At 42.1% G+C, this 14,826-nt stretch overlaps 1 protein-coding gene across 4 annotated transcripts in view; it reads left to right on the top strand.

The window, feature by feature from the left end:
• Nucleotides 1-12,930, top strand: part of KCNIP1 (potassium voltage-gated channel interacting protein 1) — a gene marked incomplete at its 5' end in the record, with an annotated part of 411,577 nt that extends 398,647 nt beyond the window's left edge. For 3 of the 4 annotated variants that reach the window (XM_080627534.1, XM_080627536.1, XM_080627535.1), the window contains 6 exons: nt 3,625-3,694; nt 6,759-6,829; nt 8,840-8,947; nt 9,716-9,820; nt 10,393-10,455; nt 12,834-12,930. In XM_080627534.1, coding sequence (XP_080483660.1) covers nt 3,625-3,694; nt 6,759-6,829; nt 8,840-8,947; nt 9,716-9,820; nt 10,393-10,455; nt 12,834-12,881 — 465 coding nt within the window. In that variant the 3' untranslated portion in view covers nt 12,882-12,930. Of the gene's footprint in view, nt 1-3,624; nt 3,704-6,719; nt 6,830-8,839; nt 8,948-9,715; nt 9,821-10,392; nt 10,456-12,833 lie in introns of all 4 variants that reach the window. The other variant, XM_080627533.1, reaches the window with a different exon arrangement.
• Between the last annotated feature and the right edge of the window lie 1,896 nt (nt 12,931-14,826).

Here is a 14,826-nt window from a genome sequence, read left to right as displayed (position 1 = left end):
GTGGATCTTGCCTTGGTTTAGCTTAACAAAATAAAATGTGTTACTTGCTGTCTATAAATACATCAGGAGAGAGCATTGTTTGAGCTGAAAGGCAATATTGGCACAGGAACAAAATGGACATGAACAGGCATAGGCTGGAAATAGAAGGAAGTTTCTGCTCCCCACAGGAGTAAAGTTTAGAGAAGTTATGGAGCAGGAGGGAGGAGATCAGTCCCCTGGGTGCTCCTCTTTGTTCTGGCCACTCAAGGTGAGAACAGCCAGGTGAGCAGGTTATGTTCAGCCCCACTTCAGTTCTGCTGCTGATCCCTGCTTGTCCACGTTGCTCATCTTTGGAAGCAATTGATGAAGCCGATTTCTGATTCCAGCAGGAGAAAGAACAGCACGTGACCTTCTGATTGATTTCCTTTGCAGGTTGTTTTGTTTTGCAGGGTTCTATTTTTAATGTGGATTCAGCTCCTGTGTGGTTTCCTATTTGAAAAGAGTTAAGAGTTCTGAGAGGGTAGATTCAAAGGCATGACTCATCCTGCCAATGCCAATGTTTGTTGAAGATGAGGGGCTGGTTCCGTGCTTAGCAACCCAAAAAACTATTCATTGTTCTTGTTTTAAAGTAATTCGTAGGTTATAGCAATGCAAGGTGTTTGTTTGAATCTAATCCCCTGCCACTGGAGGCAGACTGCTATGGTGAGGCACTGTGCTTTTCCGTACTGCCAAGAATGTTTTCGTGAATGAGTAAGGTTTTGTCGGCGTCAGTGGAATTCAAACTGACACTCAGCTTACCTGCTCCTTTCATAACAGAGATTTCTTCCGAGTCAGCTGAATTCGGTAGTACTGGAGCACTAATGAGGCCACTTGAGCATTATTTGGCTCTTAGAAAAGCAAAATTGTGATCAATTAAGTGCAAATGAATTGGAACAAGCATATGTGTCTGAAAGCAATTCAGTTACACTGAGCTAAGCAGGCTGATCAATGTCCACGCTGCCTCTCCCCGGCACTCCTGGAGGTTTGCTGCAAACTTTTCATTTGGCTTCCAGATGGAGCATCAGAAGCAAAAGGATCATGTGGAAATTGAGACAATTTAATTATGCATGATGGCCAAAACCGCTATGGAAAACCCTGCCTCTGCAAGGGCAGTGTGTGCAGCAGCAGCCTGCCCTTCACAGGCTTCAGCTTCATTCTCAGGGTGGATGGTGCTGGACTGGGGATCTTGGCAAATGCAGGCTTTTAATATAGTGTGAAAGAGACCCAATGGACTCTACAACTGTGGAAAACATACAGAAAATAATGAGCCCAAACATGTGTAAACTACCCTTAAGCATGCAAAATGATGCTTCTTAGTGAATATAATAATTGTATTTATCAAGAATAGAGAAAGAACTGCACCTTCACTTGGGGTAGCACTACTTGGGCCAGTAGCACTACAACAGAAAGGAAGGTTAAATGCTGTGCTAGGCTTCATTTTAAAAAGAATGACAATTTGGTCAAATACTCTGCAGTTGTGCAGAGGCTCAGCGTGAGTCGTGGAACAGCAGCACTCCAGTTCCCAGGTAGTTGGTCTGACTGATGATTACAAGCTACCATAAATAAATAGCTGATTATTTAATTTACGTTAGATTGCAAACTTTAAGAAATGTGAACTTCAGCAGAACATTTTTATTTTAGCTGTTATATTCCATTAATTCTTCTTCTTTTAATGATTCATAACTCATTAGATGTGGCACAGGCAGATGAGGAAGTAGCCACTTTTCTCATGAGAAAGAGAGCAGGCCCTATCTGGTTAAGTAGGAGCTTTGGTGTATTTTGAGGATATTCAGCTAAACAGGAATTTCGCTGTACAGATTTAGAGAGTTCTGTTAGTTTTGTCTGTAAATGAAAACACAAGGCCTGGCCCTTGCAGCCCCTCTCTTTAGCTAATGCAGTTGGTCTTTTTATCCCCTTGTTGTGAAACATGCCTTGAACACTGCTGCTGGAGAAGGGATAGCTCCAGCCAGGTCAAAGCTACAGTGCCAGCTTTGGGACACTTAACATAACCAGTGGAAAGGCACTTGTCAGGACATGCAGATGAAGAGAAAAAGATAATTTCAGGGATTGTCAAGCAACAAATTATCCTTTATTTAGCTCAAATCTTCTCAAATCACTGATGGATTATTACCTACATAGTGGGTAGGATACGGCAGAATTTCTTCATCGGAGGAACAAACTCCAATCTAATCATCCTAATTCAATAGCAAACAGGTATGTGATTAAGGAGCTGCCTCATTGTCACCTGAAGTACCCCTCCTTGTTCTCCTTCCTTGACTTGCACAGTATAAAGTGATTTCGCTTCTTCCGTCCTTTTCCATGGTTAGGGAATGCACAGCAGCAGGTAATAGTGGCAGATCAGAGGCTGGAAAAATGCTGCTTTTCCTTCACAGGCTTTTCATGGTGGCAGAATTTCTTATCAAAGTCCTTTTTGTTCTTAAAAGGTATCTAAAGAACTCATCAATAAATAAGTCATAGACTTGAATCTTTCTCTAGCTTTTTATGTCAAAAATTCAAAGGGATTTTCTTAGACTTCCTAAGTTTAGTCATCTCAGATTCAACAACCTGTAAAGCTACCAGCAGCATTATAGATGTAATATAGGTGCTGAGTAGCACTGTGCTCTTTTAAACTCATTTGTGTTCATCCCCAAGCTTGTTTGTGCTACCCCAACATCTGAGTGTGAACAGAGGTAACAAAGGTAACAGCCTGGATTTTGCTTGGCTGAAGGCAGAGAAAGTGTGAGCCCTCCAGACATCAATCTCCTCTTCCCTTCCCCATGGGGCTACTTACTTAGTAGGCCAGGAAGTTCAGGACAGAAAATCTGCCACTCTCTTCCTAAGAGTTTGCCTCATTTGAAGCAGCCAGAAGTGAAATGCAGTGCCTTGCATTCCAGTACCAGAGCTTAAAAGTCAAATAACCCCACAGGTTACAAAATGTGCATGGGCACAGCCTGGCTTCTCAGAAGTTTATGGAAGACTGAGTGGATAAACAGGTTAAGAATGGTCTAATCTTTATCAGCCTAATACTGATGCTTCTTCATATGGGCTTACCAGTATAGTCCATGCCATTAGCCTCCATGGAGCTGGTGTCACGTTTCTAGATAGTCTTCCACTGACGATTGACAACCATTGAGGCTGGACAGAGCCTTGGGCAGCATGGTCTAGGGTGAGGTTGGAACTGGATGATCTTGAGATCCTTTCCAACCCAAACCATTCTATGATTAATGAATTCATATAGGTAGAGGTATCAGACCATGCACTGTTAGCTGGCACTAACATTATCTGTAATTGTATGATGGAAGTTTCACCTGACAGAAGGCATGAGCTGCCTTTCCTGGCTGTCCTATAGAGCAGCGATTAGACACTGCTGAAAATATTGCTAAGAAATGTTAATAATGGTGAAACAAGGCCATGAGATGAAGCTGCACTTGGAATGATTTTAATGTCTCCAGCTGCACAGCCTGCACGCCCAGAGCACTGGGAGAACAGCAGTGTCATTTGTTTAATTGCTCTCTTCGGGCTTGTAGAGTTTTGCAAATGAACCTTTACAGTGTTGGGTTGGTTTTTTTTGCTTGATACTTGCTCTTCTTTTTGTTTTTCCAACAGGAATGTCCTAGTGGGGTTGTTAATGAAGAGGCATTTAAACAGATCTATGCACAGTTTTTTCCTCATGGAGGTAAGCAGAGTACTTTGCATCTGGCAGGTTTCTTGAAGCATGCCTTGACATTCATTACTGCCAGCTGGCTGCAAAACTCCTTCAGGTAATCTGTGTAAGAAATGTGAATTGAGCTTAACCTTTGCAGGATCTTAAACAGAAACACAAACATAAAGGTCATAAAATTACTTAATGCAATTGAACTGTTATTTCACAGGAATAGACAAATCCACATTAAAGATTGCCCCCAGTTGTCAGCTCTTTGTTCCCCAAGTCCCACATGGGAACTGGGGATTGATGGGGTGTTTTGTACTGACTTTTTAGATGGCAGAAAGCTAAATCACTTCCCCTCTGTGTGTCTTTGCTCCTCTGCTGTGGATTGCTGTGCCTGTAATATCTAGCACAGAAGAATTCCAGCCCTCATTTTGGCCTGCAAATTAATCAAAACCTTCCTAAAATTCTCAAAGCAGTTCCTAGTTGATGTGTGAACTTCGAGCTACCTGAAATGATCACTTTAGTGTTTGTGTGACTAAGAACAGGGTGATGTCATGTACTGGAATATCAAAGTATTGCATTAAACCTCTCAACATGTTCTTACCTTTGAAAGACATCAATAATCTCGATGTTGTTCTAACTGAATACGTTCTGTGGGGATACTGTTTTCAAATTGAAAGAAATGAGGCATGGGTTTAAATGGCTTTTTAGTAAAAGATTCAGTATTTGAGGATTTCCAAATACATGTTTTACCTGGAGAAAAAGAAGCTCAAGGCAGACCTTATCACTCTCTATAACTGCCTGATAGGAGGTTGTAGTAAGGTGGGGTCGGTCTCTTCTCCCAAGAAACAAGCAATAGGACAAGAGGAAATGGCCTCAAGCTGCACCAGGGGAGGTTTAGACTGGATACTGGGAAAACTGTCTTTACCAAAAGGGTTGTCAGGCAGTGGACAGGCTGCACAGGGCAGTGGTGGAGTCACCATCCCTGGAGGTGTTTTAAAGACATGTACAGGTAGCACTGAGGGACATGGATTAGTGGTGGACTTGGCAGTGCTGGGTTAATGTCTGGACTCGATGATCTTAAAGGACTTTACCAATCTAAATGATTCTATGATTCTGTATTCCACTATTGTAGCTGCAGAATGCACTCATTGTGGAGTAATGGCTGAAGTTTCTACAAAAGCCTATGGGTGAATGTGCATGCACTTTCAGAAAGCCATTAACAAGTGTTTTTTCAACTAAATTTCAAGACAAACCATGTTATATTTATGTTTCACAATGTATGTGGCCTCAAAGATGCACATCTATAAAAAGTTTACATTATATTTCAGTATGGTCTGAATGTATTTATAGATATGTTTTGTTTTCAGTTTGCCCCAAGTAACTGTACTACCTCCTTTGTGACACACCTCGGGTGACTTCTGCCTTCCCATGCGTGAAAAACAGGCAGGCACAGATACTTCATCTTTTCATGGACAGACAATTTTCTCGCCTCTACTGAGGCTGACAAAGGCTTGCCCTTTTCCTGATTTTCCATTCCCTTGAGCTCTGACTCTCCCTTCCTTAATGATGATGGTAGTTCAACCGTGCTTAACAATATGTCAGTGTAGCAACAGGTGTGATTTCATATTTTGTACTGTTTTCTTTCACTTGGTTTCCAAACTGTTTGTCTAACTTTAGTATCATAAATTGTGAGAGTTCACAGATGCCTCAGAGGTCTTTTCACTTTGGCTCCCTGTAGGGCTCTCTGTACTGATAAACTTGTACATCCCAGAGGGAGTAAAGCATCTCTGGGTTATAAAAACATTGTGCAGCCTCTTCCCAGGCTTGTGATGTTTTTGCTACATAGGGCTCCTATCCTTGACAGGTTTTCGTTTTTGCTAATCAGGCTTCAAGTAATACTAGGAATTTAGTATTTTATTATATCCTATTGAAAATAAGCATCTAGTTTAATATTTTTAGGTAATTATGTAGCTTAATGGGAGCTTTTAGGACTGTCCTATTAGTGTTTTAATTCTGAAGCTGTTATTTCAGAATCCTTCTCAAGAATGTAGAAGATTTTTCTTTGCAGACCAGTGTATTCTGTCCTTACGGATGACAGTAACTGAAGTATTTGATTTTTCTGCCTACTATTACACTTTCCTGGATTTGAATAATATAAAACCACTTGATCATTGACCACAGAGATCAGAATAAGGAGATGCTAGGTCATATTGCCTGCCTGCCTGCCTAGCACAGGGCACCAGGCTTCACCTCAATGCCTATGCACTGAGTAGGGAGACTCAGGCTTGAATAATGCTGTGTGCTAGAGGCAATGAATAGAAGAGGCAAAAAAAATGCATGGCGCCTAGAATGGCAATGAAATAATTAAGGGCATTGAATGACAGTTGCTTCCATCTTGAATAGTTGGGCTCTAATACTAAGGAGAGCAGTGTGAATTGTCTCCAGAGCAGAGACCAGGCCAGGGAAGGTCTTACAGTCATACACCTCTTTGATTTTTCTCTGCCTCCCATTACTGATTCTTCCCCTTTAACAGCCATCCTTCACATGGACATAGAAACTATTCTTCATAACAGAAAGGATTTTCTAAAATCAGCAGTTTAAGATTCAAAAGGACAAATCTATACCTCAGATGAGATTGCTTCTTATTACTCGTGGTCCAAACTCAAGTTAGTGGAACCTAGACCCTTCCGAAGTTGGACAGTCCCTGGGGATCTTCTCTACACAAAGCAGGAAGGCAGCACACATGGTGGAATCACACTTTGATACTTTTGCTGCACTTCTGACCGGTGCTACCACTCCATTTGCCATGGAGATACTCTTGGGTGGTTTGGTTTGGTTTTTTTAACTCATTAGTTCAGGTCCAGCCCCATAATCCAGATTGTTTCTACTGTAATAAATGCTTTTATATTTCAAGGCTGTCTTAAGGAAGGACAATGGGATTATGCAAGTCCATGCTAACATTTACTGGTTGATAGAATATCTGGCATTGCTACAGGCTTGGTTTTTATGCAAAAGGAATGTTGTTTAGACCCCTTATAATGTGTTAGAGTGAACTGTTGTACCAATGAGTGCCCTTTGTGTTTTTCAGATGCTAGCATGTATGCACATTATCTCTTTAATGCTTTTGACACTGCACAAAATGGCTCAGTGAAGTTCGAGGTAATTGTTTTGCATACTCCTTTTATGCCCCTTTCTTTATTTTGTATTTTTAAGTTTTTCCATTTGTTCTTCATTGTAAACTTAGTAGGATTCGTTGGATTATGCAGGAGAGGTTTCAGTGTAAAATCAGTTGATATTTTAAATTCTGGTTCACTTTATTTTATGCAGATGGAGTTGCACAGAGAATTTGGATACCAAAGAAAAGCCAGTACATCTTGTATCTTGTGCAGTTATCATGCATTGCATGTCTGAATTGTCATATTTGTATGTTCCTGGAATATGGGTTGGTTTAAGGTTATTCCATATATTGACCAAGCCTTTCAGATACTTGGTACCGAATGGAAACTATAAACCTTTAACTAAAAGGCCTGTTGCTGTGACTACAAATAGTCATGCTTCAAGATCACACACATAGTTTTAGGAGTGCAGCAAAGGGATATGTTAAGCCACAGACCTGGAAAGGATGAACTTCATAGATTTGAAGACAGTTTACTGTGATTATAAAACTAGGACTCATAGGCAGTCTTGCCTTTGCTGCCAAATGGACAAGAACTCTGGTCATTTCCAGGTAACACTGAGAACTCTGTTCATTTATCAAATGTAAAATGGGAATGTTATCACATGTATATGTGGGTCTCCGTAGAGATGGCTGCAGTGGGAGTTTTGCATATAGCAGCTACTCGGTGGTTAGAATCTTCCAGAAACCTGAACAGACTGAGACACAGGAAAATGCTTAGATATGTATTTAAAAAGCTTGCTGAGCTTTCCTTCCCGGCAAACCTGTCTCTTTAGTGGTTGTCAGACATCAGCATGTTTGTACTTTTTGTACTGTTCAGCAAATTTGAGCCTTCGTAAAAAGGAGCAAAGGTTTCTGAGTGATGCACTGCCCCATGCAGAGCTAATGGAGATAACATAGGAAGGATCCAGTACCTTAAATGAGGTATCAGGAACTGTAAAGCTCTGTTAGCTTGAAGCTCTGTCTGTACTAACAAATCCCCATAGCAATGCTGCTTGCAGTGCCTGAGCTACCAGGCAGTGTGAACAGTAAATCAAAGTTACTGGAAGCAATAACTTTGCTGTAAACAAGAAAATACAATTCAAATGCTGCATCCCAGCCTGACTCAATGGCGGGAATCAGATCTGGTCATGTCTGAGAGATTTTGCCAGAGAACAAAACCTGTGGCTCCTTGCGTTGGAGGAGTTTGGGTTCTCTCCATCTCTCTCAAGAAGAGCATGGAAAAAAAATGATGGCTTTTCTTCCTTTCTTCACCAGCACCCTAGATCTGGAGGTAAAAAAGCATCGGCTTCTACTTCCTCAGTCAGGGTCCAGCTGTGTTTAACCAGGCAGTGCAATTGGAGTGATGACTCCTTGCAGCAGGAAATGGCCACTGGAGCAGCTGGCACTACCCTTAAAAAAAACCCACACATATTTTGCCATGCTTACATCCATGCAGTGTTTAGAGTTTAGAGCATGATCAGTGTGGATGGGTAACAAGAAAGGTGTCCCAGGTTCTGGCCTGGAGCATGCTGTGCTGCTCTTGGCAAGTCTGAGGAGCCAGAGCAGCTCCCGTCTTCAACATTAGAATCTAAGTCCACCTCCCTTGGATTGAAACTGTTCTTAATCCCCTGCTGTTTTCAGAACCCTCTCCTCAGGACTAGGAGAGCTTAAGGCTGCAGAACCCATTCGGTCTTCCTGCCCTTCCAGCTTTGCTGAGCTACCTAACCCGTATCATAAGCTTGGCTTTTACATTGGCTGCAGTTGAGTACTTTGCTTTTCTGGATTGAATAGGTACCACATACACATTTATTAGTGTGACAGTACTTGGAGCATCTTAGTGGATGGTATGGCCATTGAGTTCAGTCAGAGATGGCACATTTTTGGGAAAGAGTCAGAAGAGATTGAAAGCCATATGCTATATCCAAAAATGTGTCTTTTGACTGGCATTATATAAAGAAGGTGACCTAGAAAAAGATATTCTTGAAATTCACACCTCTCTCTGCCTCAAACAGGATTTTGTGATGGCATTGTCCATTCTGTTGCGGGGAACTGCTCACGAAAAGCTAAGATGGACATTTAACCTGTACGACATAAATAAGGATGGCTACATAAACAAGGAGGTAAGGCTGTTCCCGACAAACGAGGGTGACTGCTGAAGAGGGACAACTGCTTTCTGTTGCAGAGAACAATTAATTTTACCTGCAGCTAGTTTAAATGCAAACCAGACTGGATTTGAGCATATATCTATTATGTTTAAGTTAAGTGCACAGTGATCTTACAATGCATGATTTTGTAGACATGCTTTCTTATATTATAGTGGCTTTAATGGATTGCTTTAGACAGGAGCAAAATACAACGTATGGCTACCTGGTGACAGTAGCTATTGGTGACTGGGGCATGAAGGTTTTATGGTTGCCCTAGGAGATACTGTTGAAGAACTGGATGCAATCACACCACCCACAAATCCTGTGTTGTCACGTGTGTTATCTTCTCCTCTGGTATTGCTTGTTCCCTCTGTGGGAAGCCTTGGTTTTGAGCATGGTAACTTTAACTATTTTGCAAACAAATGCTGGTCTATCTTGTCAAACTGGTGTGTGTACATGCAGGGCTTGCAGTTACTGCCACCGGTCATGGCTTGTGTGGCAGTTTGTGCAAGCACTGCAGGAGCCTCCAACAAGGTTATGGCCAAGTCATGGCACCATCAGAAAGAAGCACTTGTTTATAGTTGAACTTGTATACGATGATACATCTGTCTTCATGCACATGTACAGGCATTCTCTGTGCTGGTTTGTAGTAGGAGCAGGAAGGTGGAGAAAAGAGCAGTAAAAATGTACTATCATTTCTGTTAACTTTCCTTTTGTGTTGTTGCTGGCATGACACTCCTGCAGGAAATGACAGATATTGTAAAGGCAATTTATGATATGATGGGAAAGTACACCTATCCAGTGCTCAAGGAAGATGCACCAAGGCAGCATGTAGAAGTATTCTTCCAGGTACTTGATTTTTGATGTGTTTTCCTTAACGTTTGAACAATGCACTGATACACTCTACAATAAAGTTAGACCCAAGTTCAATCCTAGGCCCTACTATATATTCAAAACTAAACACTAGCAGCCATTCAGCCTGACACTACAGTGTCTGCTGATTTCCTGGCTCCGTAGGTATCTCATTTGTCTCTTAGCCCAACCCTTTGCTTTGGGATGTGTCATATCTAGCATGTCTGAAGCCTGTGCATGTGCTGCAGCACTTCTGTACTTCTCTCAACTGCCCATAAAGCGAGACAGGACTATGGGTGCTGTTTGGTGAGGCAGTGATTAAATAAATGACATAATAACGGCAGAGGTTGCTGTGTATGTCAAGGAAGGAATAGTTGGAGACCCCAAAAGTGCTCCAACTGCCAGAGTAAACAGGTCCTTAGCGTTTGGCAAATTTAATCAATGACAGAGTCTGTAATCTAGGCTCGTAAAGTGCCTCGGGTTTAACCAGGCTGCATCAAGTAAGATATTATACTGTAACTGCAGTGCTAGCTGTGGAAACAATTATTTCATTTTCTTTTATTTTGCAGAAAATGGATAAAAACAAAGATGGTGTTGTAACTTTAGATGAGTTTATTGAATCGTGTCAGGAGGTAAGGATAAAATCATAACTGCAATGACAGGTCAAGCCCATGCCCCAGCATTTACAACAAGATCCTGCTCGGGATCCCAGGTTTCCTTTGCTTGCGGAAACAAACAGCTTCAAAATGGAGTTTCTGGTGGTGCTCTGTGAAACCTTTTCTTTTCTTTTCCGGAGTAGGCTGCAGCACCTGATCATGTAGAAAAGCAGATAACTGCAGAAAAAGCTGCTAACACCCTGAAACTTCCGCAGGTCTTTTCCTTGCACTTGTTCTTTTCCTTTTCCCTTCCATGGGTGGGGTGGTTGGTCCTTTCAAGAGGCTGACACTGTCTCTGTGTGCTGCCCCTGGGTGACATTAGCAGACACCCTGTTACTGAAACTGCCCAGAGCTGAAGGTCTCTCAAAAGCTTCTAATTGCAGCGCTGGCTTCTAAAACCACTTGATGTTTTCAGGACAACCATTCAGAGCAAATGCTGCAATCACAGCAATGGTTTTAGTTTATTTTTCTGTTTTGGCAATAAACTTTTTTGTAAATTCCATACATTGGGTTGGCTGTAATAAATATTTGCTGGTATCATAGAATCCCAGAATGGTTTGGGTTGGAAGGGACCTTAAGCTCGTCCAGCTCCAACCCCTGCCACAGGCAGGGACACCTTCCACTAGAGCAGCTTGCTCCAAGCCCCTGTGTCCAACCTGGCCTTGAACACTGCCAGGGATGGGGCAGCCACAGCTTCTCTGGGCACCCTGGGCCAGCGCCTCAGTGCAGTGCTTTATTTCTTTATGTAAGGTGTGTGGTTTAGCAGTGTCACAAAGACAAGCATCTGCATTAACATGCAATGGGCCAAGTGTCTGTTGTCTTAGACTGTAATTAACTGTGTGTGAATGTTTGCTTAGAGATGACTCCAATATTTAATCAGTACAATGATGGCCTCTGCATTTTGGAAAGTTTACATTGGTGCAAAGAATTACAAACCAGCCCTCCTGTGTATTTTCGTTTCCCTGGAAAGATCTTTCCTGCTCTGCAGTCAGACAGCTCTCCTGTACCTGAGCAATGGGCAAACACTCCCTGTGAAGGGCTAAGCTGGCTTCTTGCTGCTTCTGTGCTTAGTCTGGCTCTGGCAACATCCAAATAGCTTCTTAGTGAGGGACTTCAGGTAGCAAAATCCTTGTTAGCAGATGCATAATAGAAAGCTAATTATTTTCATTTACTTCATTCTTGGTCCCTCCTGATTGTTTAGCTTCTTTTTCCTTTGTATTTAATTCGGTCATTTGTGCTGTGTGTTACTCACATTCATAATTTACCTGGATGTATGTGTGTGACTAGTGGTCTCAGTACTGAAGCCCCTTTACTTCTGGCTGTGATAGTTTGATTAATGTTCTGCCCTAGAGTTGGTTCCTCCTGTTGACACACCTGCACTAGGGGCTGTGCAGACTGATGCACTGTCACCTGCGGGTTTGTGATAGGTGGGAGCAAGCCCTGCTCTTTTATCGTTATGAAGCCCAAAAGCAAGCGCACTATAATGCTTACCTCTGCCATCTCATAGGATATGGCTCATGAGCAGTGAACTCCTGCATTACTTTAGAAAGGCTGAGTGATTCCCCATGCAAGGTGATGTCTTGTACTAGTGCCCACCAAACTCTTAGAACTGAGATAAATGGACACAGCCTCACAATAAGATAAGAGGAAGGAGGTGCAATAGAGCTCTTAAGTTGCTCAAAGTGGAATATTATTTTCACATCACAGGTAAGCAGTTACTTTAACTTGTGGAATAACTTCATTCTTGGGAGCGTGGGGAATCATCATTTATGATTTTGAGTATTAGTCTGGTTATTCTCTCAAAGTACAATTTTGAAGCTTAATAAGAAACAGTGACATTTCCCTTGTGTGTCTCCCAACTTTGTCATTTGGATCTAGGAACCTCAGAGAAGGTGAGATTCCCTGTATTTTGGGTTTGAGCTGGTTGTATGTCTGGAATGAAGCAGTCCTGTAAGGCAGCTTGCTGGTCACTTCAAACCTGCAGTTTTGTTTGGGTTGCTGAAGCGTATTGGCTATGTGTATTTGTAAATTCAGGGTCCACGAAATGCAGCTGGGTACTGGAGTGCTCAGTACAGTGGCAAGCTCAGTGCTGGTTCTGGTTTTATTCAGTGAAGCACAGCCCATGCTGAACATCAAGCTTCTGAGAAGATCCTGTGTTTGCGTGCTTCAAGCTGACCAAGGTGTCAGCAACAACAGTTTTGCTGAATCAATTCCAGCTCATCGAGGATGGAAAGCATTATGAAAGCAAGGCTGTTGCCTGCAGTTGCAGCTGCAGAGCTCCCCCGTGTCGTGCAAAGTTGCAAGCCACTTTTGTCCTTGCTGCCTTTGTAAAAGTGTGTTCTCATTGTTTTCAGGATGACAATATCATGCGATCCTTACAGCTCTTCGAGAACGTGATGTAACGGTGCCTGGTGAGCGCTGGAGGAGTCAGAGACTTTCTGTGTAACAGAGATCTCCCTTCTGGGTGAAAGCTTTTTACAGTTCAGCCATGTTCAGTGTGTGAGGATTTTGTATGACATGTCCAACCAAACAGGAACTGAATGCAACCGATCCCACCTCTTCTCCGCAGGAGACACCGGTGGACCTTTGTTTCGTTTTGGAAGCATGTGAATATTTTAATAAACCCTGACAAGAGAGAACTGCTGCTCGAAGTTCAATGAGTAATCTACAGTGTTGTTTGCTAGGCACAAGTCCTGCTTTTAATCTAGCAAGCTTGATTACCTATGATAGCACATGCCGATAGCTTACTCAGCAATCTATTGCAAGCGAAAATCTCAGTCTATACTACCATAGGGCAAATTGTTTTATGGATGCCTTGCCATTAATCTGCTTTGACAAAAGTAAAATCTACCAAGGCAGTCTGTCAAAATAATAATAAAAGAACAATATAAGTACCTAGGACATTAAGCAGAGAGCCCATGTAGCTGATATCCCCATTTCTGCAGAGATCCTGCTTCTCCTCTCACATGCACTGGTGCCACATGCTGTTCCGTGGAGATTTTTCTGACCACGTTTAACCAGAGAATCATCATCTTCATCAGGGTGAGCCAGAAAGAAAAAAAAGCATGTGTTGCACATACAAATATCAAACTACAGAACAAATTCTGTTCAATGATGGTAAGTTCTTGCAAGACCAGGCAAGCTTATTAGGGCTGGTACAGGGAGATGAACAGGTACCTGCACTGGTACCAGCCACCTTCTGCAGTCCAGCACATAGTGGAACACCAAGTGATTCTCTAGAGTGCATCTCAGCAGCGCCGTGGTCATGTGCTATGATCCTTTTGGTGTAGTTTGGCACGCACTTCCTAGGTTCATCATTTGAATGTATTTTTCCATTGGATGGTGCAGTATAGAATTGCCTACTTTATGGATTTATTTAAGCTTTCCGGTTTTCTTAGTGCAGGAAGGGGCCCAAATAATTCAGCTGTGTTTCCACATCAAGTGCCCTGTAAGTTTAATTGGGATCAACTTAATTGCTGTTAGTCTCAGAACCCGCTGCCAGGCCCATATGTCCTATTGGGTAGTTTAACATCTTCTGTAGAAGAATCTTTAATCCTACAAGGCAACTGCATGACTTGCACAGGTCCCTTTCACTTTTTAAGGCCAAATAAGCATTGGATTGGGGAGTTGGGGTTTTTAAGTAGTAAACAGAAAGAATCATGTGGTTGGATTTTGCTCAGTAGATTATTTGACAGCTGAGGAACGTGTCAGAGCCTGCTTTGCAGAAGACTCTTAAAGCTGACACACCAGAGTGCTGTTGCCGTACCCAGATTTATGGCTCAGAAACCAAGGGAAGAAGGGGAAGAGCCAACTTTTCCAGCTGCTCAAAAGCACAAAGGAGGGTCCCTGCAGTACTGCTACATCGCTCCCATTCAGTAAGCATATATTTTTGTTATATCAGATACTATATTGCAAATATATGATTAGCAGTGAAGATATATTTTAAACCTTACAGAAGTGGAAGCTTTTTATAATACAAAATATAGAGAATGCCTCATTTAGCCCTATATTTTATAAAAATGTAATCTGTTGAAGTATTCCTGAACATAGAAGTAGGTCTGATCAGTACTAGTGTAATATTAGGCTGGTCCCCAGGATAGGATATTTTCCCCTCTTACTGTGCTCCTCCATATGCTTCTATGTGGTCTTAACTTTTAGCTCTTTAAGATGCCCACTTGTTGTCAAAAGTGCTATTCAGGTGCGTAAAGTTACATGGACACAGGAATGACACCCTGGCCTACCCTCATTTTTGCCTTTCATACAAATAACTTTAACTAATTCCTCCCTAGCAGTGATACAGAGCAGAATAACTCCAGTGATGTGCAGTATCCATGCAATGCTGTGAGA

Source organism: Psittacula echo (genome assembly GCF_963264785.1).
Source record: "Psittacula echo genome assembly, chromosome: 11".
NCBI lineage: Eukaryota > Metazoa > Chordata > Aves > Psittaciformes > Psittacidae > Psittacula > Psittacula echo.
Note: the sequence above shows the minus strand (reverse complement) of the source record. Positions and strands in the feature narration are given on the sequence as shown.